We start from the raw sequence: 23560 nt of genomic DNA, 5'->3' as shown, positions 1-23560 counted from the left end.
GCAGAGCAGAGAAAAGCCCCTCCCTAAATTCAGGTATGGGATGATGGTCTGTTCTGTTGCTAGGATACGGTTCATTCCCTGCTCCGACAACCTCACTTTGACAAAGCAGACTCTACTGCTTGCTCTCTGAGCTTTAGATTTATCCTCAGTGTCTGTCTCTACATGTATATGTGTGTCTATACATATATATATATATATTATATATATATATATATATATATATGTATGTAGTAGTATGTATGTGTATGTATATATATAATATCTATATATATATATATATATATATATATATATATATATATATATATATATAATATATGTATGTATGTATGTATATATATATATATATATGTATATATATATGTGTGTGTGTGTGTGTGTGTGTATACACCTGGGAAGATCCAATGTTCTGATTAAAGGGTCCAATCGGATGCGCCTTGTACAGAACTGAACTTATTGATCAGCTGGACTCAACTGGACAAAGAGAATAAATCAATGAGTGATGAGAGAGAGAGAGGGAGAAAGAAGAGAGAGAGAGAGAGGAAGGAGGGGGGGAGAAAGAGGGAGAGAGATACACAGAAAGACAGAGAAAGGAAGGGAGTGAGGGAGGGAGAGAGAGGGCATGGATTAAAACGAGAAGGTAAGGAGAGGAAGACGATGAGAAGAGATAAAAGTAGAAGGGAGGAGAAGGGGGGGGTTTGAGGAGGACAGGAAGGACAAGAGTGGAGGAAAAGGTGAAATGATACAAGGATGTAGAGAAGAAAGGAAATGACAGAGGAGGAGAAAAAGAGAGGAAGAAATGAGGAGGAAGATGAGGAGAGGATGGCAGGAGGAGTGAGACAAAGGGAGGACACTGAAAATAACCAAAGAGGAGGAGGAGGGGCGAGAGATGAGGGAGGGAGGAAAGGAAGGAAAGAAGGAAAGGACAGAGGGAGGGAGGGAGGGAAGGAGAGAAAATCAAAGCAAGCTCTGCACTGCAGGAAGGTGGCAGACTGACACACACTTCAAACACACACACACACACACTTCAAACATCCCAGTGTAAACCTGGATAGATTCCTTCCTACCAGGTTAAGAAGGTCATTGTATGGACTGAATCCTCACTACACACACACACACACACACACACACACACACACACACACCCAGAGCTCTATAACCTCGTACTCGTGTCATAGTTTTATCGCAGATGAAGACACTGATGTCATCGACTGTCGGCACAGTTTTCACGCATTTCATTATTATAATTAATGTAAACCTGGATATTATAATTAATGTAAACCTCATCATTATTATTATCATCATCATTAATATATTATTGTTATTTTTATTATTATTATTTATTTTATACTAAACCCTATGAATGGTAGTTCATATTAAACCAGACTGGAACCACCTGATAACAGATTTGTCCAGGTGTCTGTTCATTCTTTCTGTAAAATGATGACATGAATAAACTAGAAAAGTACTCAGAGAGTACAGACCTCTGCCAAGGCACATCAGTGGAACCCCCCCCCCCCATCACCACCAAAATTTAATCATTCCTTCCTTGTGCTAGTATCAACATTTCCTGAAATTTTCATCCAAATCCGTCCATACCTTTTTGAGTTATCTTGCACACAGACAGACAGACAGACCGACAGACAAACCAATGCCGGCAAAAACAGAACCTCATTGGCGGAGGTAATAAAAGCAGTGTCTAAATGTCAGTGTTGTTCCTAACTGTTCTCCAGTGGGTGTAGAACTCCTGCTATAGGATCCTCTAATAACAGAAGGACTGGGTTCTATAGAATTAATGACCTTTAACCCCTTCAGTCTGAGGTGCATCCTGCTGTCGGACATGTGTTTGTGTTAAATGTGTGGGCTGCTGAAAGGCGGAGCCACAACAACATGTGACAAAGGTCTGAAGGAGCCCTGCCCCTGAGCAGGTGGAGCCACTGTCTAATGAGCAGAGGGAACAGCAGCATCAGAGGGGCGGGGTCACGTACCTGCACAGCCCAACACACACGCACGCACGCACACGCAAACAGACACACACACAGTCATGAGGATAAGGCAGCAGGTTTCCACAACAACAGGCAGCGACCTGTCTGCGGACCCCCCTTCTGCCCCCCCACCGCCCGTCACCTCAGTCCTCTGTTCCTCTCATCCTCCTCACTCCCTTCCAGAGTCCATCGAGACACAAAGTGTTTTTCTGATGCCAGTTGTGTGTGTGTGTGTGTGTGTATATATATCTGTGTGTGTGTGTGTGTGTGTGTGTGTGTGTATATATATATATATATATACTGAACAAAAATATAAACGCACCACTTTTGTTTTTGCTCCCATTTTTCATGAGCTGGACTCAAAGATCTAAAACTTTTTCTGTGTACACACAAGGTTTATTTCTCTCAAATATTGTTCACAAATCTGTCTAAATTTGTGTTAGTGAGCACTTCTTCTTTGCTGAGATAATCCATCCACCTCACAGGTGTAGCATATCAAGATGCTGATTAGACAGCAGGATTTTTGCAGGATTTTTGGGCCGGACTGAACCCTTTGGCGGGGCCGGACCGGACCCTTTGGCGGGGCCGGACCGGACCCTTTGGCGGGCTGGACTGGACTCCTTCCTGTGTTGGTCCAGTCCATCAAACATGTGTTAAAGGCCGGCGCTGCTGTGCCTCTGACTCCATCTATAAACAAGTCTGAAGGAAGCTGACCAATAGGACTGAACATGTGAACATGCACAAACACAAAGCATCTGAACCACAGAGCTGAATGAACGCACTGAAGAGATTAGAGGATAGAAGAGGGAGCCTGAGGCCAGTTTAAGGAACACACAGTCCACAGAAAGAAAGAGGAAAAAACTAAAGAAGAAGGAGAAGAAGAAGAAGGAGGAGGAGAAGGAGAAGGAGAAGAAGAAGAAGCAGTAGTAGAATCCTTTGACAGATAACTTTGTCCTTTATCTCAGTTGTACTTTGTCCTAATATTGACAAAAATAATAAAGTTGACAAGAGAATATGGACAAACATTTGGACATGGTTTCATATCAATAATGATAGAAATGTGACTGATAGACCACAGACAGACAGGCAGACAGACAGACAGATACAGACACAGTTCAGTGTCAGTCCAACTGATGCTCCTGCTTTAAATCTGATGGAAACAGTTCAGACACAGACGGAGATGACAACACACTGTCTATTAAAGGACTGTTATCTGTGTGTGTGCGTGTGCGTGTGTGTGTGTGTGTGTCACACTGCCCTTGGACACCGGCTTGTGGAATGTGTTGAGAGTGAGGCAAAACACTGGGTTGCCACAGCAACCAGCCAAGGCCAGAGAAACACATGAGGGGAGGGAGTTTCAGGGGGTTTGGGGGGGAGGGGGGGGGGGGGAAGGCAAAAATAAAGGAACACTCAGACAGGTGTAGATGAATATTTACAATTACAGATGCACAATAAGTATCAGCACCGATAATTATTGATTCAACAAGACAATTATCGATCAATATTGAAAAAAATGAGGTCATTCAGATAATTAAGGTTTTCACTGATAAATACAGCCCATAATAATACATCTAAACTGCTTAGATTTGGTGCATTTCACCAGTACACAGTGCACGTTGTTGCCTTGGCAACCGCCATAAAAACCAAGAAGAAGAAGAAGGAGAAGAAGAAGAAGAAGAAGAAGAAGAAGAAGGAGAAGAAGAAGGAGAAGAAGCAGCTCCAGGAAGATCCAGACCAAGAGGAAGAGCCAGACCCAGAAGAAGATCCAGACCAAGAGGAAGATCCAGACCCAGAAGAAGATCCAGACCCAGAGGAAGATCCAGACCCAGAAGAAGGTCCAGAGCCAGAAGAAGGTCCAGACTCAGAGGAAGATCCAGACCCAGAAGAAGGTCCAGACCAACTAACCCTAACCAACCCTAACCCTAACAAAAGTAGGTGTAGACATCTGTAGCCCACACCCACTTCTGACCTCTGCTAAACCCCACCCCCTGTTCAATGGCTGTTGTCCTTGTTCAGCCTTGTCCTCTCCATATGGGACACATTCTAGAGACAAAGATGAACGGACCTGAATGTGTGAAAACAGAGATCGACCATCACCTGGGGTTAGGGTTAACTGGGTTAGGGTTAACTGGGTTAGTGTTAGGGTTACCTGGGTTCGGGTTAACTGGGTTCGGGTTAACTGGGTTAGTGTTAGGGTTCCCTGGGTTACTGTTCAGGTTAAGTGTGTGCACTGGTCCCACTGGGTCCAGTCTGAGCTCCAGTGGACTGTAAACACAGTTGAGTCTGTGTCTCGTCTCTGTCACGTTGTCTCCATTTTCTTGTAAATAATCTCCTTCCTCTTCCCTCTATCCTCGGGGCTTTCATCCTCCATAAACCACCATCCATCTCTCTTCTGGGACCATCCTCTAGAAGTCCTCGTCCTGTTCTTCACTCCAACACTTTGTCATCAGATATATCTGGATTCATTAGTAGAACCAGTTTATTAGGGACACTCCACCTCTGGTCCATTCAAAGAGACTGTAAGGACCCAGAGTTTTACACACATTTAAAAACAGTTCATATTGGACACTAATGTTATTTTAAAGGTGGATGTTGGGTCTTGTAGGGTTAAAGGTGGACGTTCGTCTAGTGGTTGTTCCTCTCATCGGTCCTTCCTCTCGTCCGTCGTTTGTCTCGCTGGTCCTTCCTCTTGTCGGTCCTTTCCTCTCGTCGGCCCTTACTCTTGTTGGTCCTTCCTCTTGTCAGTCCTTCCTCTCGTCGGTCGGTCGTTCGTCTCATCAGTCCTTCCTCTCATTGGTCCTTCCTTTAAATATTAAATCTGACCTCAGATCAGTCCTCTGTCATCTCTTTTACCCACCACTGCTCTGTTCATATTGGACTCATTTTCCTTCCACTGTTTTTCACCTCCTGTTGATGCATGTGCCTCCACAACAACAACCACAGAGGAGGAGGACATGGATGACGGAGGGGACGAGCCACTTATTAAGGCACGTAACCTTTGACCCGTCGCTCATGACCAATTCACCGATGCACACACATTTTCTTTTACCCTCAGTGACACTACAGCTACAATAATCCATCAAAGCCCAGGCCCTTTCCTTCACCTCTGAACGGAAAAGCAATACTGAGACATATTAAAACTCAACCGCCAACTCGCACACACTAGATCTGCACAAAACACACACACGCAGCTATCATCTCCTAATCAATAGTTGTATTGTTATTTGAGCTGTGTACCCTGAGTATCAGTGGTGGCATTGTGAATAAAAATATGCTGTGCCTTTGGATAAGGTTAAGACCAATGACATGTGCCTTTGTGGGGTTTGTGTGTGTTTCAGCATCTGTGTGTGTCTTTATGGGGGGGGGGGGGGGGGGGGGGGGGGGGGGTAAAAGGCCTGATTTCATCTCATATCTACAGTCAGTACACAGAGCTGTGAATGTGGAAAGGTCACATGGGGGCCACTCTGGACCAAATACCTATAAGTATTAAACCAACATGATGACGACGACAGTTTCAACAATTAAGGTCATTTTAATCCTAATGTTCACTGACACTGAACAGTCATACCAAATAGACCAAAACAATATGGATGTAAATGACACTGTGTGTGTGCATGCGTGTGTCCATACAGTTTGTCAAACTTGTGTATTTTTGCTCAGTGAACAGACTAGTGTAAACATTAACAGCTGATTGGACCAATATTTTGTCAGATATTACTCATTTTAATATAACAGACTTAGATCCAATCCCATTTCATCCCTTGGCCCCTCCCCCTTAGCCCTACTCCTCCATTTTGTGCATTCACGTGAAGGGGTAGGGGTGTCCTGATCCTCGATGAGTCAAAGGGGAGGCGCTAAGGGGGAGGGGCTGTTTGACCCTCCAAACGTAGATTTTTCAGGACCACACTCCAAACACAGGGGTCTGATAAATTTCCCATAATTCAGTTCCAATCACCGGTCACATCGATGACTGATGATGATGGAACAGGTCTAGAAGGGTTGGACCATTTCACAGAGGAATGAGTACACCACTGCCCCTTACAATTGTGTTTAAAGGGGGAGGTGCTGAGGGGGAGGGGCCAAAGGGGTGAACTGGGGTTGGGCCTCACAATCACATTTCTTTGCCCAGAATCACAGAATCATAGTTGAAGTGGGTTATCTAGCAACAGATAAACAACAGGGCCCTGTTGCCATGGTGTCAGACATGTCAGCTCAGAGGTTATTTAACTGAAAATGACCCTGGAATTTTTCCCTAAAGGCAGCTCTCCCCAGAATAAAAACATAGAATAGTTTTTAGTTTCGAACCTTTGAACAGATCGTTTCGTAAAGAACCGTCAGTTTCAGTGGGACCATAAAGATTGGACTGGGTTTCAAAGGTTAAAGGTCATGTGGCCTGATGAGTCCAGATTGACCCCGTCCCATCAGGGTGGGAAGACAGGTGGATGGACTGATTACCCAGCATGCCCTGTGCTTCCAGTAATCATAAACCATCATAAACCATCATATACATCATAAACCATGATATTCCATCATAACCCCAACTTGTGTGCTTTAGATTCAGGACTTGGAAGCAGGACTAACTCAGATTGGCATGATGGAATTTTGGCAGGACCTTCATGGGGTTATTTGGCAGGCGTTCATATTGGGGGGGGGGGGGGGGTGGTGTCTAATCAGCCCTGCTGCGGACACTTTAATGAATGAAAAGCCCTGTGGTGATGACGAGCGGTCACTCACGAACAAAGTCAAAGTCAAAGTTACAGCTGTAGTCCAGCGAGGAGGAGAAAGTTTCCCAACACGATTCAGTCCATCCAATCAGATTCCAGCTTTAGCAGATCTAACAGTCCACACACAGTTGGTTTGGACGCTGGTGCTTCTGGGTGGAAAACTGGGGCTTTTTGTAATTCAATTTCCTATTACAATCAAACCAGTGAATGCACAAGTCCTAATTATTGCCCATAAAGGCATCTGCAAACAATCAATATTTGGCTGTTAGGGCTGCAGATTAGAGTTTCTGCCTGAACAGTGATGATAAGCACTTTACGATAAGGACGACACAAAGAAAACAAACATGAGTGGGCTGAGGTTTCACTGTGCTCATAAACTGAAACAGTATATGCACAAGGAGCTGAAGGCACAGGAAGCACAGGAAGCACCCACACCGCAGAAGATGAAGGGTTAAAGCAGGGGAGAACAGAGGAGAACAGCTGATACGAGGGAGAACAGCTGATATGAAGGAGAACAGCTGATACGAGGGAGAACAGCTGATACGAGGGAGAACAGCTGATATGAAGGAGAACAGCTGATACGAGGGAGAACAGCTGATACGAAGGTGAACAACTGACATGAAGGAGAACAGCTGATACGAAGGTGAACAACTGACATGAAGGACAACAGCTGATACGAAGGTGAACAACTGACATGAAGGAGAACAGCTGATACGAAGGTGAACAACTGACATGAAGGAGAACAGCTGATACGAAGGTGAACAACTGACATGAAGGAGAACAGCTGATATGAAGGAGAGCAACTGATACGAAGGTGAACAACTGACATGAAGCAGAACAGCTGATACGAAGGTGAACAACTGATATGAAGGAGAACAGCTGATACGAGGGAGAACAGCTGATACTAAGGTGAACAACTGACATGAAGGAGAACAGCTGATACGAAGGTGAACAACTGACATGAAGGAGAACAGCTGATATGAAGGAGAACAACTGACATGAAGGAGAACAACTGACATGAAGGAGAACAGCTGATACGAAGGTGAACAACTGACATGAAGGAGAACAGCTGATACGAAGGTGAACAACTGACATGAAGGAGAACAGCTGATACGAAGGTGAACAACTGACATGAAGGAGAACAGCTGATATGAAGGAGAGCAACTGATACGAAGGTGAACAACTGACATGAAGGAGAACAGCTGATACGAAGGTGAACAACTGACATGAAGGAGAACAGCTGATATATAGGAGAACAGCTGATACGAAGGAGAACAGCTGATACGAAGGAGAACAGCTGATATATAGGAGAACAGCTGAAACAAAGGAGAACAGCTGATACGAAGGAGAACAACTGATACGAAGGAGAACAACTGATACGAAGGAGAACAGCTGATATATAGGAGAACAGCTGATATGAAGGAGAACACCTGATACGAAGGAGAACAGCTGATAGAAAGGAGAACAGCTGATAGAAAGGAGAACAGCTGATATATAGGAGAACAGCTGACACGAAGGAGAACAGCTGACATGAAGGAGAACAGCTGACACGAAGGAGAACAGCTGATATGAAGGAGAACAGCTGATATATAGGAGAACAGCTTATATATAGGAGAACAGCTGATACGAAGGAGAACAGCTGATACGAAGGAGAACAGCTGATATATAGGAGAACAGCTGATACGAAGGAGAACAGCTGATACGAAGGAGAACAGCTGATATGAAGGAGAACAACTGACATGAAGGAGAACAGCTGATACGAAGGTGAACAGCTGACATGAAGGAGAACAGCTGATATGAAGGAGAGCAACTGATACGAAGGAGAACAGCTGATATATAGGAGAACAGCTGATATATAGGAGAACAGCTGATACAAAGGAGAATAGCTGATATATAGGAGAACAGCTGATACGAAGGAGAACAGCTGATATATAGGACACCAGCTGATAGAAAGGAGAACAGCTGATACGAAGGAGAACAGCTGATATGAAGGGGTCACAGTGGTTCCAGTTAAAGGTGGTGTGTACAGAATGTGTTTCCAGTGGATTACAGCAACACCTTCAGTCTGAATGGTTGGCGTTTTTTCAGGGACACAGACTCCGTTTCCCATGAGCACTAGCTCCTGTTGTCATAAGGGCACAACTGTGTCCAAGGTGTTTTGAAGTTCATGACTGCAGAGTGGATCCTCTTTCCAACTGTGCATTTCTTTTTTCCACACAGTAACTTTCAGGTGCAAAGTGACGTTTGAAACAAGACAACAAACAAACTTCCTAAAGTCCGTTTGTGTCATAGTTTAGTAACTGGAGTGAAGGAGGTAAGTGGAGTTATTGTTTTTTTCTTTGAACTATAGTTTTTATTTATTTCAGTTAACGAAAATCTTTTTACAATTCTAGTTTTCGTCATTTCGTTAGTTTTCGTTAATAATAACCTTGCTCTGGACAAAAACACGTGTCTTTAAACTAGAAATAATCATGATTCAATATTAATTATGGCAAATACTGATACTGTAAACTTTCATTCTAACAATATTTATTCCTATCTAAGACCGTGGAATATGTACTTTTCTGGGTTTTGTTTGTTATCGACTATTTGAACATTTTATGAGAATATTAGAGGAGAGCACGTGAAAACAATTCTGTCATAAGTTACATTTTTAATTTTGTGTTTCCATCTCACAGTAAATGCATGAACGTCTCAGAAAACAAACAGCCCCAGAGCGAGTGGTCTGATTGTTCTTAAGACTGTTTGTACTGAATGGAAAATAATGACATAAATCTGATGCATTTTGATTAATTTGGTTATTATATAAACATAAATAACATGTAATTCAAACAAATATATGCTGTTTATCTTGTATAGGTAACCGTATTATAATGCAATTCAAACAATATACTCGATGTATTTTAAATAAATACTTTCATTATTATTAATTTAGAGTAATTATACTTTATTAATACTACATACATAAACCTGAGAATTATGCATTTCAAATAAATAGGCTTTATTACACTAATGAATATGCATCATGTACAGTTTATTTGGTAGGTTTGTGTCAAAATTATCTACAAAAAGTAACTGGGAATTTGTCATGTAATAAAATTCCATAAATCCTAAAAGTTAAGGTTAGATATTTCTGTGAGTCTAAACACTTTATAGGTGATGCTTCTGAACATGAATAAACCTCCGTCTGAGTTTAGTCCCTCCTTCTTCTCTACACTGAGGCATAAGCTCCGCCCTCTGGTGTCAATCACCCTCACAGTCCGACTCAGGTCCCTCCTCTCCATTATTTTGGACGACTGCAGGAGCTTCTACATGAACATTAGTCAGAGTCCACTGTACAGGTCTGTACCAGTGTGGGTGGAAAACACTGAAGCACCAGGACCTGAACAACTAAACACTGGAGGTTCAGGTTCATCTGGGACACGTTCCTCCTACTATGGATCTGAAGAACATACATGATCCAGCAGACACACAGGGTTCTGAAGAACATACATGATCCAGCAGACACATAGGGTTCTGAAGCTGCAGTACAGTCAGCTGATGGACACTGTTCAACAGTAAATAGGATCAAACACTGGAATGACAGCCAATCAACAGACCAGTGTGTTAATACACAGATGATGTCATTTCCCAGGAGGTCAGAGGAAACACCTGAACCTGCAGGAGGTGTGGAGTTAGGACTGAATGACTGAAAGACTGACAGACTCTAAGGCTCCGCCCACAACAGGTCTGAATGAACAGTGTGGATTTATGGGTTAAATTTGATTGTTTTTTGTGCGTGTTGGTTCTGGGTCAGATTTAGCATCACATATGAAAGTGGTCTGGGTCAGATTTAGGACTGCATATGAAAGTGGTCCGGGTCAGATTTAGGACCACATACGAAAGTGGTCCGGGTCAGATTAGTGCTGTTCAGACTGCATGTACCAGATCAGATCCAGGCCACATATGGACACATTTACCTACATCTGAACGGAGCCTTAGACTGTCTCTGGACCAGATGGACCAGATGGACCACTGTCACTAGATTCAGCCTTTGGAGCTCAGCGGTTCATTTCAGTGGTGTCTTCATTTAGTCTGGACTTTTTGGACTCCAGAACATAAACAGTCCTGACATGTTTCCATCTGTGGTGGACGTCTTCCTCAAACAGTGACGTCTGAGTGTTTGACTGTTTCAAATCACTATCATTTCAGTGCAAAGGAGTATTACTGTGTGTGTGTGTGTCCACTCAGGTGTGTGTGTGTGTGTGTGTGTGTGCTGACCTTGCGTTCTTTGTCTCCGTACTCCAGACCCAGTGTGTCCATGGCGCGGACGATGGCGGCCAGAGACTGGATGGTGTTGCTGTAGACGACAGGCTTGTACTGCTTCACATCGTCACCAGAGAACCCGTCCTCATGGATGATCCTGGAACACAAACACACACAGGTTCAACTACAGTTGTGTTTTTCCTTTAGTTCACAGGAACTGGACTCATTTACATAATTTATGGACTTATGTGTCAGGACACATTCAGACTGAAAACTTCCATGTCTTTAAAACCCATGTTCTGCAGTTTCAACTTTAAAGGCCAGATTCTGCACGGCTGGTCGATGCCATCTTGATTTTCTATATTTGTACAAAGGGGCGGGGCTACAGGTGTGTAAGAGCCAATCAGTGTGTTCATTCTAAACTTTACCTCCACGCTGAAACCGTTCAGTTCAACAAACATCTGTGTTTTTAAATCATCTGATGGTCTGGGATGATGCCAAGTCAAATTACTGATGTTTATTCAATAAACAGGTTCAAATCCTTATTCTGTTGGTGTTTTTAGACTCAACTAGTGACTGTAGTTACACACAAAAAAAGAGATTAATTTAAATCAATCCCATTGACCTTTTGTTCTTTAAAACAGTCGAATCAGATCCAGTTTTGTGGTGACTTAAATGCAGCCAGTGTTATGAGGCCAAAGCAGACTGAGGACAATTCACACAATGAGTTCAAGTTCGATCAAAAACTGAGAAGATCCAGGCTTTGGATGATGCATGTGTGTCTGAACAAACAAGAACTGAAAAAACAAGAACCAAACTCAGTTCATCAGTACCATATATTAGACAGAACCGGCCCACAAAAGGGTCCAGAACCGGCCCACTAAAGGGTCCAGAACCGGCCCACTAAAGGGTCCAATCTGGTCCACTAAAGGTGGTGGTGTTCATGTGTGTGTGTCTGAACCTGCTGTCGTGCTCTTCCATGCATCAGGACCTTTCCTCATTCCCTCCTCTCCCACTCCTTCTGTCACTGAACACAGGCTGAATGTGTGTAATTTGTCGTCCTTTGGCACAATTTGCACATTGACCTGAAACATCGTTTAGTTTCACACTGAGTCAGACAGAGGGACAGATGGACAGAGGGACAGACATATGGGGACAGACATATGGGTAATTTAACCGGGATGTGAGTCCTGTGACATCATATTATACGGCTGCCATGTTGGATGCCAAGTGGGCGGGGCTAACGGTAGGTGTCATTAGACCGTCAGTAATCAGATTAAACGGACAGTGTTTGGGTCAGATTTAGTAAAAAAAAATTAAAAGTGATGATTTGATCTAAAGCTGACAGTTGATTCATGAGCAGGTGGATTAAATGAACATATGTTTGAGCTCCAGTTCACTTCCAGTTCCTTTAACGCCTGTTTTCAGGTTGTTTTTTTTTCTCTTTTTCAGACATTCAGACCTCAGTTTTTCAGCCACATAAGACACATTACATAATTAGGCTGTAACAGTGGATTTGAGGATGATCAGTGGAAGCTCCGATAAGTGCAGTTTACTTTAAAACACTTAAGTAATGATTAATGAACTTTTTTAAATACAGTGAACTTAAAATCTTTTGTAATATCAACTACTTAGTATATTTATTAATTAATAATTAAGTTCAATGCATTAAATTCAGTTGATTTAACTAAAAATATTTAGAAATAATAACACTGATATTATAAAAGATTTGAAGTTCAATGTATTTAAAAGTTCATTAATCTTTACTTAATTTTTAAAAAATAAACTCAACTTATTGGGGCTTACCGTTACCATGATGACCGCTGCACTGTTAAAAAAAGAACAAAAAAACAAAACAAAACATAAAAACAGTATTATTCCAGCAGCTGGGGCGCCAAAAAAATACTGTTGAATAACGGAAAATAACCATCTCATAAAACTACGATAATTTTCCATAATTAAAATACAGTTTTTTGCTCTAACTTTACATAAGATTTTGCATATTTTTTTGTCTTTTTAATGTTTAATAAAGAATATTTACATGAATTAAAACAATCAAATTCGATATATATATACACACAAATAATTTTCAATGAGACTCAGTTGTCCAATCCACTGATAAAAACTGTATTTGGACAGTTTATCAGTGCTTATACATGTTATACATTCACAAAAACACATTTATTCAACATTTTTGTTGTGAAACCTCCTGTAATTACACAAGATATTTGTCAATTAACAAACAAGTCTGGTTAAACTGACAGAACAAATATTTCTTTTACAGTTAATTGTCAGTAATTTTATCTGGTTTTATTATTTTTTTTTACAATATTAAACTTTAACAGTTTAATCTCATGAATAGAAAAGAAATATTTGTGAAATTATGACACACTTACAAATGTATTTTAACTGTATTTTTCTGTGAAAAAACAAAAAAATTAAAAAAAAATTTTTTAAAAATGGAAATTTTATGGTTATTCACAGTTACAGTTTTTTTCATGTTATTTTACATTTGACATGTAAAATCAGTCTATTTTTGTCATTTCATTGATATTTTCCTGTATCTTAAAAATAAAAGAAAAATCTGTAAAATAAAAAGTGTAAATTCTGTTAAATTACAGATTGTTTTACAGTGTGGTTCAGCTGATGGACATCATTTCAATATCAGTCAGAGTCTGGACAACACACTCGAACAGAAATGAGGCTGCGTTCACTGTTACCGACATAGAGACCACGTCCTGTTCTACATGGACCCATGATGGACTCAGAAGAGACTGAAAACCCAGAGGACGTCCTCCACACATCACAAATGATCCACAACCACGAATGCTCCACACATGATCAATACGCTCCATAAAGTAGTCCTCCTCGTTCCTTCAGTAGGAGCTGAACTCATGGAGGAAACACCAGAGCAGGAGAACACAGACCTTATTCTGGACCCAGATGAAGACAGAACCACCTGATGCTGATTCATGTTCTGATGGAGAAGACAAAAGTACGGAGCAAAAGCACTGCCTCCAGCTCACACCACTGATACGTAACTACAGCTGTCAATCACCTCTTGACCCCTCCCACTTGTCAAAAACTAGTCTAATTAGTCAACGTCTGCAGGTCACTGGACTGATTTCAAACAGGACTGAAAACACAGCTGTGATGAACCGAGAAGAACCATCTGGATTCACCAGTGGATAATCATGCAGACATGAAGACTATGTCAGGAAGCAGGGAGTGAACCATCAACCCTGTGACCCTGGTCTCACACTGACCCTCCGTCTAAGTCTGTCCCTGTTAGAGTAGGTATTATCAATACTGTGCCCAGTGACGCTGAAAAACTACCAAAGTGCATCTGTAATGGATTTAAGGCAGAGTTGGGTTCACTGTGTTGTCATCTGTCTGCAGACATTCGACCCCACTTCAACAAAACAATGGAAGCTGAGACAGGAAGTAGAGTTATACTATAAGACGACTGAAAATCAGGTTAGAAAACATGGAAGAGCTCACCTTACAGTATCATATTATAGGTCAGTATCAGCAAGCAGAATAGAAGTATCATATGGTCCAACACTGGTATCATAAGGTCCAACACTGGCCCGCACACAGACCACTTTAAGACCACGTTAAGACCCAAACGTCCACCTTTAACCCTTACAGACCCAAACGTCCACCTTTAACCCTTACAGACCCAAACGTCCACCTTTAACCCTTAAAGACGCAAACGTCCACCTTTAACCCTTACAGACCCAAACGTCCACCTTTAACCCTTACAGACCCAAACGTCCACCTTTAACCCTTACAGACGCAAACGTCCACCTTTAACCCTTACAGACCCAAACGTCCACCAAAGACCCAAACATATTTTTCCTAAATACAGGAAAATACCTGATTTACACTGATAAAACACAAAATATAGAGGACAATATTATAAACAAACAGTGATAAATCACTTAAAGGTGCTGGAGACTTTTGTGACCAGTTTTTCCACAAATCTGTCCATCCTCAGTCATATCCTCAGTATCATGAATCTGTTCGTCTGTCTGTCATTACTCAGCTGAATCTCTTGCATTATGGTGAACAGTTTCTCAGTTCCATCCACCACAAACAAACCATGTGTTTACAAACAGAGCCAGGAGGGAACTCGGGCATCTGAGGAATTTTGTTGCAATGTGCACTGCGGGAAGCGAAGGTTCGCGCCACCGCCTGACAGCAGCAGCAGCAGCTGGAACAGACACGACGCAGAAATGGCAGGAGCTCTCTTCCCTCTATGCATATTCCTCCGGCCGTTTCCACGTTTCAGCCGCGTCATGTTTGTTTCATCCATATAATATCATATGGTTGCGCTGCTGCTGGCAGGTGGAGGTGCAAGCCTGCGTTTCCCACAATGCACATCGCGACAAAATTCTTCAGATGCCGAGTTCCCTCCCGGCTCTGTTTGTAAACACATGGTTTGTTTCTGGTGGATGGAACTGAGAAACTGTTTCACTGTAGTGAAAGAGAATCAGGTGAGTAATGACAGACGAACAGATTCATGATACTGAGGATATGACTGAGGTTTCACAGATTTGAGGAAAAATTGGTCACGAAAGTCTCCAACACCTTTAAGAAAGGTTAGGTATCGAGAAAATGTCATTTGTGAGCTGTCATAAAAGTATATCTGGGTCTGTATGGGTTCAGATAAAAAGCCACAGCTGTCAAATACTTTAGTCAAAGTGAGTTACAGAGTCTACAGATGAACCACACCCTGTTAAACTGGTAAACTTCTGCTTCTGTTTGTGTAAATCTGACATGTGATCAGATCTAAAACTGTAACCCTGTACATCTGACACAATATTCCACATTGTGTAGTTTCAGGAAGGTCAAAAGTTCAATAAATCAGTCCATGTAAGACTACTGTGTGTGTATATATATATATATATATATATATATATATATATATATATATATATATATATATATATAGATAGATAGATAGATAGATAGATAGATAGATAGATAGATAGATAGATAGATAGATGTGTGTGTGTGTACATATATATATATATATACACACACACACACACAAAAACCTCTGACATGCCCCCCCCCATTCTTATTTCTGTCCTCACACCTCCTCATGTGAACACAGTCTGAACACTGCACTGTCAAATTAGCTCTTTATCTGTGTTTTGGATTGTTGCTACCCACCACTGTTTGTCCTAACACACACACACACACACACACACACACACACACACACACACACACACACACACTCTGGTTCTTTATCACTATGCTGTGCGTCCACTCACTTTGTGGTCTTAGTCGTGACAAAGTGTACACTGACCGACTCCTGTCAACACTTACTGACGGTTACTTACACAACCTGTGTGTGTGTGTGTGTGTGTGTGTGTGTGTGCAGAAAGTGCAAAGAGTGGAGGCGACAGAGGGGGTAAAAATGCGACGGGTGATAATGGGTATGAGACAGAAAGAGACACTGAGAAAGACAAGAGGAGGTGGTTATCGGGGAAAGAGACGCTATAAATAACCAAAGATGTCAGTAATACAGGTCCCGCCCACAAAGACACACACACACACACACACACACACACACACACAGAGGCATCAGCTGCTGTGTCACTCGGCTCCACTCACTTAGTGTCACACCTTGAGGTCAAGCGGCAGCATCCTCCACACACACACACACACACACACACACACACACACACACACACACACACACACACACACACACACACACCTCTATATATCTGCACACATGACCCATTTACAGACTGACATTCAGCTCATACTCTTTAACACAATAATAACTGAATATCTAATCTGTAACAGAACAGATCCTCTACTGCAGGGCTCTCAAAATCATGTTCCTTCAGGTTCCACATTCAGCCTGATTTGATCTCCAGTGGGCTGGACCAAGGTTATTATTGTTAACGAAATGACGAAAACTAGAATTGTAAAACCATTTTCATTAACTGAAATAAATAAAAACTATAATTAAAAGAAAAAAACCATAACTAACTGAAACTGTTGGTCTGGGAAAGGGACGGGAAAGTAGGTGTGAATCCACCATTAGCTACATTAGCAAACGTTAGCATTGTAGAATATACATTACATGGTGTGTCAGCGAATTAGAAGAGCTGGAGGTGGGTGTGGCCGCTGTGATGCCACCCATTATTTGACGTCTGTTAGGAAATCACAGGATTGGTTTGTTGGAGCCATATTTGGAAAAGAGGGTGGAGCTAAAGAAGGACAAGGGGTGGAACTAACGGTAGAAACAGTACTTACTAAAACACTGCTAATGCTGTTTTCAGCTTTTGGACACTTCATATTTTTAACACACCAATTAGAGCAAACTCAAGATACATTATAATGGAATAACTAAAAAAAAAACAGCTAATGTTAGCTAATGTATCTACGTTATGTTAAAAAACATGTACTGAGGCTCCATATTAACACTAACATTAGCTAAGGTATCAGAGTCCAAAACCAACGGTACTCACCTGTCCCTAAAACTAGCCTCACCCTTAATTATGCATGAATTAAATCCTTAATACTGTTGAAACAGGAAGGCCCATAGCAGGGGAATTAGCCCTGGAGACCAGGCTGAAAACATGTTTATATGTGCTGAGAACACCAGGCTCTGTGGGCCTGGTGGACCCGCCTCCACCTGGTCCAGGCTCTGTGGGCCTGGTTGGACCCGCCTCCACCTGGTCCAGGCTCTGTGGGCCTGGTGGACCCGCCTCCACCTGGTCCACATAAGGAACTGAACAGGAACTTTAGCCAGTTTCACATCAGCTTCATTATTCAGCCACAGAAGGAACTGTTTGGTCTGTTACAACGAGATAACGATGAGACACAATTAAATATATGAAATAAAATAAGGAACTGATTACAACTAAGAGGATGGAAGATGATAAACTACAAACAGACGAGGTTTAGCACTGGATGGAATCTGTTCAAGCATTGGATATCAGTTTACAGGTCGATTACTTTGGTTACATTAGAGCAGTTATTGTATGTAAAACTCCAGTGTTATATACAGTGTGTGTGTGTGTGTGTGTGTGTGTGTGTGTATATATATATATATATATATATATATATATACACACACACTCTGAAACAGTACACTTATGGAACTACCCTGGCAGACTGTCCTTTGGATATTCAGTTTCACTGGAAACAACTACACAATTCCACAGTCAGTAATTCCTTTGGTTTTAAAGACAGAATGCATTCTTCATCAGCTGATGTGCACTGAAGTATGAAGCTCCATCCTTCCTAACGCAGCAGATTCAGTCCATGTTTCCAGCCTTTTTGGTTCAGGTTTTTGATCTGACTAATGATGACTCCCTGGGGGGTGGGGGTGGGGGGTGCTCATGGCTCCAGGTTGGGTCATGTGCTGATGGGTCTGTTTGTGCCAAGGGGCCGCTGTCTGCTTCACACTAGTTCATCTGGATGTGAGGAGTGTGTAAACGCATGCAGACAGCAGAGCAGAAGAATTATAGAGGATGACATGAGGGCAGAGCTCGTTAACAGTGTGTGTCGTTAGCGCTGGGCTTCACTGTCACATGGCGTCTCTATCCTCTGTATCTGCCACGGCCTCTTTCATCCTTATTCCAGGTTCTCTCCTCCTCCGCTAACATCAGACTTGTTCTCTCCCACTCACCACTGCAGTATCTTTTTGTTTCTCACTCCTCAGAACTAATTATTTCTTCTTCCTCTTCCCCTCCTTTCCTGTCCTTTTCCATTTGCAATTAGATATTAATTAAAAAACAGCGTTGATGCACAACACACCCCTTGTGCCTCCCATGTGACTGATTTCTACAGGGAAACACACACACACACACACACACACAGGTGCTTACCTGGCCAGTGTGTGTGTGTGACAGTTGCACACAGTCTAATTAATAGTTGGAAACAACAGCTGCACACACAGTCACACCCAAAAACTAAAGCCTTCTAATTCACCCTGTATGTGGATGAAGAACATTTATTTCTACGACAAACGCTGAAAAAAAGGGGATTGAAAATCCAACAGTAGCAGTAGCTCCCACACAGTCCACATCAAAACCATGGAACTTAAGCTCGTTAAGTGTTAACGGGCTTTGCAGATCATCCTATCAGAGGTGCTTCGTAACCATCAAGGCTGTGGGGAAATATCAGTTCTGCAATATATAGCGATATCATTTCACAATACTGCATCGATATTAAAAAGTACTGTATCGATATTTTTAGGCATTTATTCAAATGCAGATATTGTGAAGATTCATTTTTATTTTTTTGTTTCTATTTTATTTATTATTATTTAACACTCTTTTATTCAATAATGTTAGTTCCTTTGTTGGGATTGAACTAAAATACTGTTCTGATGTTAGTTCCGAACTAACAGAATCTGAACATTTCAACAGGATCTGAAACTGTAATGTCTGTAAAACAGAATTTCAGTTTGAACACAGGAACATTTTGTGATATAACATTAGACCCTGTTGGGATCAAATCAAAATGTGTTTAGTATTTGTGCAGATTTCTGGTGTAATTCAATTATTCAAAGAAATAATCATTTATAAAAAAGAAACAAACAAAAAATTGCCTTTTTAACAGTATAATGATATATCATATTGTGATCCTAGTACTGTGATTTGTGTCGTATCGTCAGATTCTTGCTGATACACAGCCCTAACAGTCACACCCAAAAACTAAAGCCTTCTAATTCAGTCTGTATGTGGATGAAGAACATTTATTTCTACGACAAACGCTGAAAAAAAGGGGATTGAAAATCCAATAGTAGCAGGTATCAAACATGCAGCCCGGGGGCTAAAACCAGCCCACCAAAGGATCCATATGCATATGCACCATATGTAGGATCAATTTGTGAAACGCAAAAATTCACACTTAAGTTATTAATGATCAATGATGTTAAAATCATTTTAGGTCAATTCAATCTAAAGTGGGTCAGACCAGTAAAATATTATCAGAATAACCTATACATAAAGAAAACTGCAAATTTCTCTCTTAGTTTTAGTGTAAAAAAGGTAAAATTACACAAATATTGACATTTACAGACTAGCCTTTTACAAAAAAATGTGAACTTGAAATCTCTTAAAAGAAGTATGTGGAATTTTAATAATATTCTGCCTTTTACTAAATGTTTTGTGTATTTGTAGATCCACTGTGATCTGTAAGGTGTGATGTACATGTGCAAATGATAAACTACGGCGTAATATTCTTAAAAGTGCACTTACTGTTCTTCAGAATTTTCAGGTTGTTCATATTTGTTTGTGTTATGTTCAAGTACAGTTCATAGATGTAAACATTTTCATTACAGAATTTTACTTTTTTCACTCAAAAATATAAGAAAAAACTTTGGATTTGATATTATTTACAAGTTCTTATCCTACTATTTATATTGCATTACTGGTCTGACCCACTTTAGATCATATTAGTCTGTATGTGGAACTGAACTAAAATGAGTTTGACAGCCCTGGTCTCCATCAAACACACAGGACTTAAGCTCATTCAGTGTTAACGGGCATTGCCGATTGTCCTGTCAGAGGTGCTTCGTAACCATGTGTGAATAAAATGTAAACAGCTGTTTTTTTGGGGGGGGCCCATACAGCTGCAGATATCCAACACCACAGGGGACCGCTCTAATTCACTGGACTCACTTTCACCCACAAACATCAGTGCACTTCTGTACAGAACCAAAGCCGTGGTCAGAGGCTGACGGAGTCGGTGGTGGATGAACGACAGCTCCAACAGACTCTGATGTGGGGGAGACAGAGAGACGGAGGGACGCAGCTTTAATCAGGTCGTCCCACATTCAAGGTCCAAATGTAATTATTGGGTTATCCCGTCTTCCCTTGGGTCCATTCTAATTTACTTACAGTGAGGAATCTGAAACGGCAACCAGGGAAAGCCTGCTTATCTAGAGTTCTAGAAAAAAGACTAACAGGGAAGAATCACCTCCTGAATCCAAGCACCAACACGGATCACAGTACAGGTCCACCTAAGGGTCACCTGGGTCCATCTGAGGTCAGCCGGATCCATCTGAGGGTCAGCTGGGTCCATCTGAGGTCAGCCAGGTCCATCTGAGGGTCACCTGGGTCCGTCTGAGGGTCACCTGGGTCCGTCTGAGGGTCACCTGGGTCTGTCTGTGGGTCACCTGGGTCTGTCTGAGGATCACCTGGGTCCATCTGAGGATCACCTGGGTCCATCTGAGGGTCAGCTGGGTCCATCTGAGGGTCACCTAGGTCCATCTGAGGTCAGCCGGATCCATCTGAGGGTCAGCTGGGTCCATCTGAGGTCAGCCAGGTCCATCTGAGGGTCACTTGGGTCCATCTGAGGGTCACCTGGGTCTGTCTGTAGGTCAGCTGGGTCCATCTGAAGATCACCTGGGTCCATCTGAGGGTCAGCTGGGTCCATCTGAGGGTCACCTAGGTCCACCTGAGGGTCACCTAGGTCCGTCCAACGAGTCACCTGGGTCCAACTGAGGGTCAGCTGGGTCCATTTGAGGGTCAGCCCAGCATAAGGATGTAAACGGGGGGGAGTGTTGTGGTATCAACAGTAGGTGGGGCCACTGCTCAAAGTGGGCTTCAGTGCTGAAGTTGAATAACGCCGCGGCTGGGATAGTCGCTCATCGAACAGGATCATGGCGCCGATGAGTTTGAATGTCTTTATGGACGTGGTGGACCAAACACAGAGCGGTGCCCCCCCCAACCCCCGCAAAATACACACACCAATGTGGGGTCGGGATCGGATCCGAGCGTTTTCCCTGGACGTTGGTCTAGTCCACGGTCATCTGGACTATCCCTAACCCAAACCCTAGTCCATGGTCATCTGGGCTATCTGGACAGTGACACAGAAGTTAAAAGCTCCTCCAGACCCCTGATCTGGACCACAGGGATGACCCACAGTATGTCCCGCGGTCACCCCGGTGGACACGGGAAAATAGCAGGGGTGGGGTGGGGGGGCATCTGGCTCCATCATGTCATTGATTCGATGTCAGGAATGTCCATTTGTTGTAAACTGCTCCACTTCAGATCTATTTATTTTATCTTATTTCTTTAGTTCGACTTCAGAAATGTCACTGTCCGTTCTGTATCCAATGGTTCAATAAACCAACCATTAAGAAATATGACATGATTTCTTCATCAAGTATAGAAACTATATTTAGCTTTTATTCTGATAGACCTGATGGAAAGAGAAATTCAGGTTCTCAGGAAAATCGCCACTTATCAATTAATCATTAATCAATCAATAAGGTGAACCAACTAATGATTAATGGATTAATCAATAATTTGCATCCTTAGCCCAGGTCCGTCTGAAGTCAACCCTAACCCTAACCCATCTGAGGTACAAACACCCGTCTCCTGCTGCCTCCACAGCCTCCATCAGCTGACTTCTCATCAGCTGAGTGCGGTCTCTGGAACAAGACTCCATTGTGTCGCCGTTCACCAAACTAACAGAAAATCTGCAAAAAAAAAGGTCTGATCCAAAAAGCCAACACACACTCTGTAACTCCATCTACATGTGCACACAACAACACAAACACAGACAGAAACAGAAACAGCCCAGAGTGGAGCGTGCACACACACACAGCAGATCCACTCACAAAAGACCTTTGTTAGGGGTTTTGTTTTTTTATATAAGAAGATCTGATTAGTGCACGAACCACACACACAACCAGAGCGACCTGGTGTGGACAAAGGAGGAGCTCAGAACAGAACAGCTGAGAGCATGAACCAGCAGAACCGACCCATAAAGACGGAAGAACAGAACCAGCATTTGTATCATATGGAGGAGTGTCAGAGTTAAGTCCATGAACCATCTACAGCAGAAGGACTGGGAACATCTGCTCAAACACATTTGGGTTCATTTGTCCACGTAGAGCTCAGTGCATATATAAGTGCATATATATTTCAGTGCATATGTAAATGCATATACATTCCCTTCTTTAATGGGTGTGTTTGCTCAGTGACAGTAGTCCTAATATTTCTGTTTCACGTTGCTGCTGCTGTTTCTTCTTTCCATCCATTTTTCTTCTTCTACTTGTGGTTTTGTGGTGAACAGTTTGAGCTGTGATGATGAACCTGAACTTCATCCATGGATCACATGTGTTCCAGGCCTTTGTGGAGCTGCATCAGCCATTGGTTGAAGGGTCCATTACACCACGAAATTCATAATAAGTTCGACTTCCTCCCACTCCTTTTCAAATGTGTAAATGAAGTCATACTTTACTTTCATGTATACACTATATTGCCAAAAGTCTTGTCTCCCCCATCCCAATAATCAGACTCAGCTGTTCCAGTCCCTTCCATGTCCACAGGTGTATTAAATCCAGCCCTAGGCATGCAGACTGCTTTTACAAACATTTGGGACAGAATGGGTCTCTCTCAGGAGCTCAGTGAATTCCAGTGTGGAACTGTGATAGGATGCCACCTGTGACACAAATCCAGTGGTGAAATTTCCTGGCTCCTAAATATTCCACAGTCAGCTGTCAGATGGATTATAAGAAAGTGGAAGTGTTTGGGAACGACAGCAACTCAGCCACAAAGTGGTAGGCCACGTAAACTGACGGAGCGGGGTCAGCGGATGCTGAGGCGCAGAGTG

At 42.3% G+C, this 23560-nt stretch overlaps 1 protein-coding gene across 1 annotated transcript in view; it reads right to left on the bottom strand.

The window, feature by feature from the left end:
- Positions 1-10969: 10969 nt before the first annotated feature.
- Positions 10970-23560, bottom strand: part of LOC115416901 (guanine nucleotide-binding protein G(o) subunit alpha-like) — a gene marked incomplete at its 3' end in the record, with an annotated part of 30554 nt that continues 17963 nt past the window's right edge. The window contains exon 3 of the mRNA XM_030130772.1: positions 10970-11111. Within this exon, the coding sequence (XP_029986632.1) occupies positions 10970-11111 (142 nt within the window). The remainder of the gene's footprint in view (positions 11112-23560) is intronic.

Source organism: Sphaeramia orbicularis, unplaced genomic scaffold, assembly GCF_902148855.1.
Source record: "Sphaeramia orbicularis unplaced genomic scaffold, fSphaOr1.1, whole genome shotgun sequence".
In the NCBI taxonomy this organism is placed as follows: Eukaryota; Metazoa; Chordata; class Actinopteri; order Kurtiformes; family Apogonidae; genus Sphaeramia; species Sphaeramia orbicularis.
Note: the sequence above shows the minus strand (reverse complement) of the source record. Positions and strands in the feature narration are given on the sequence as shown.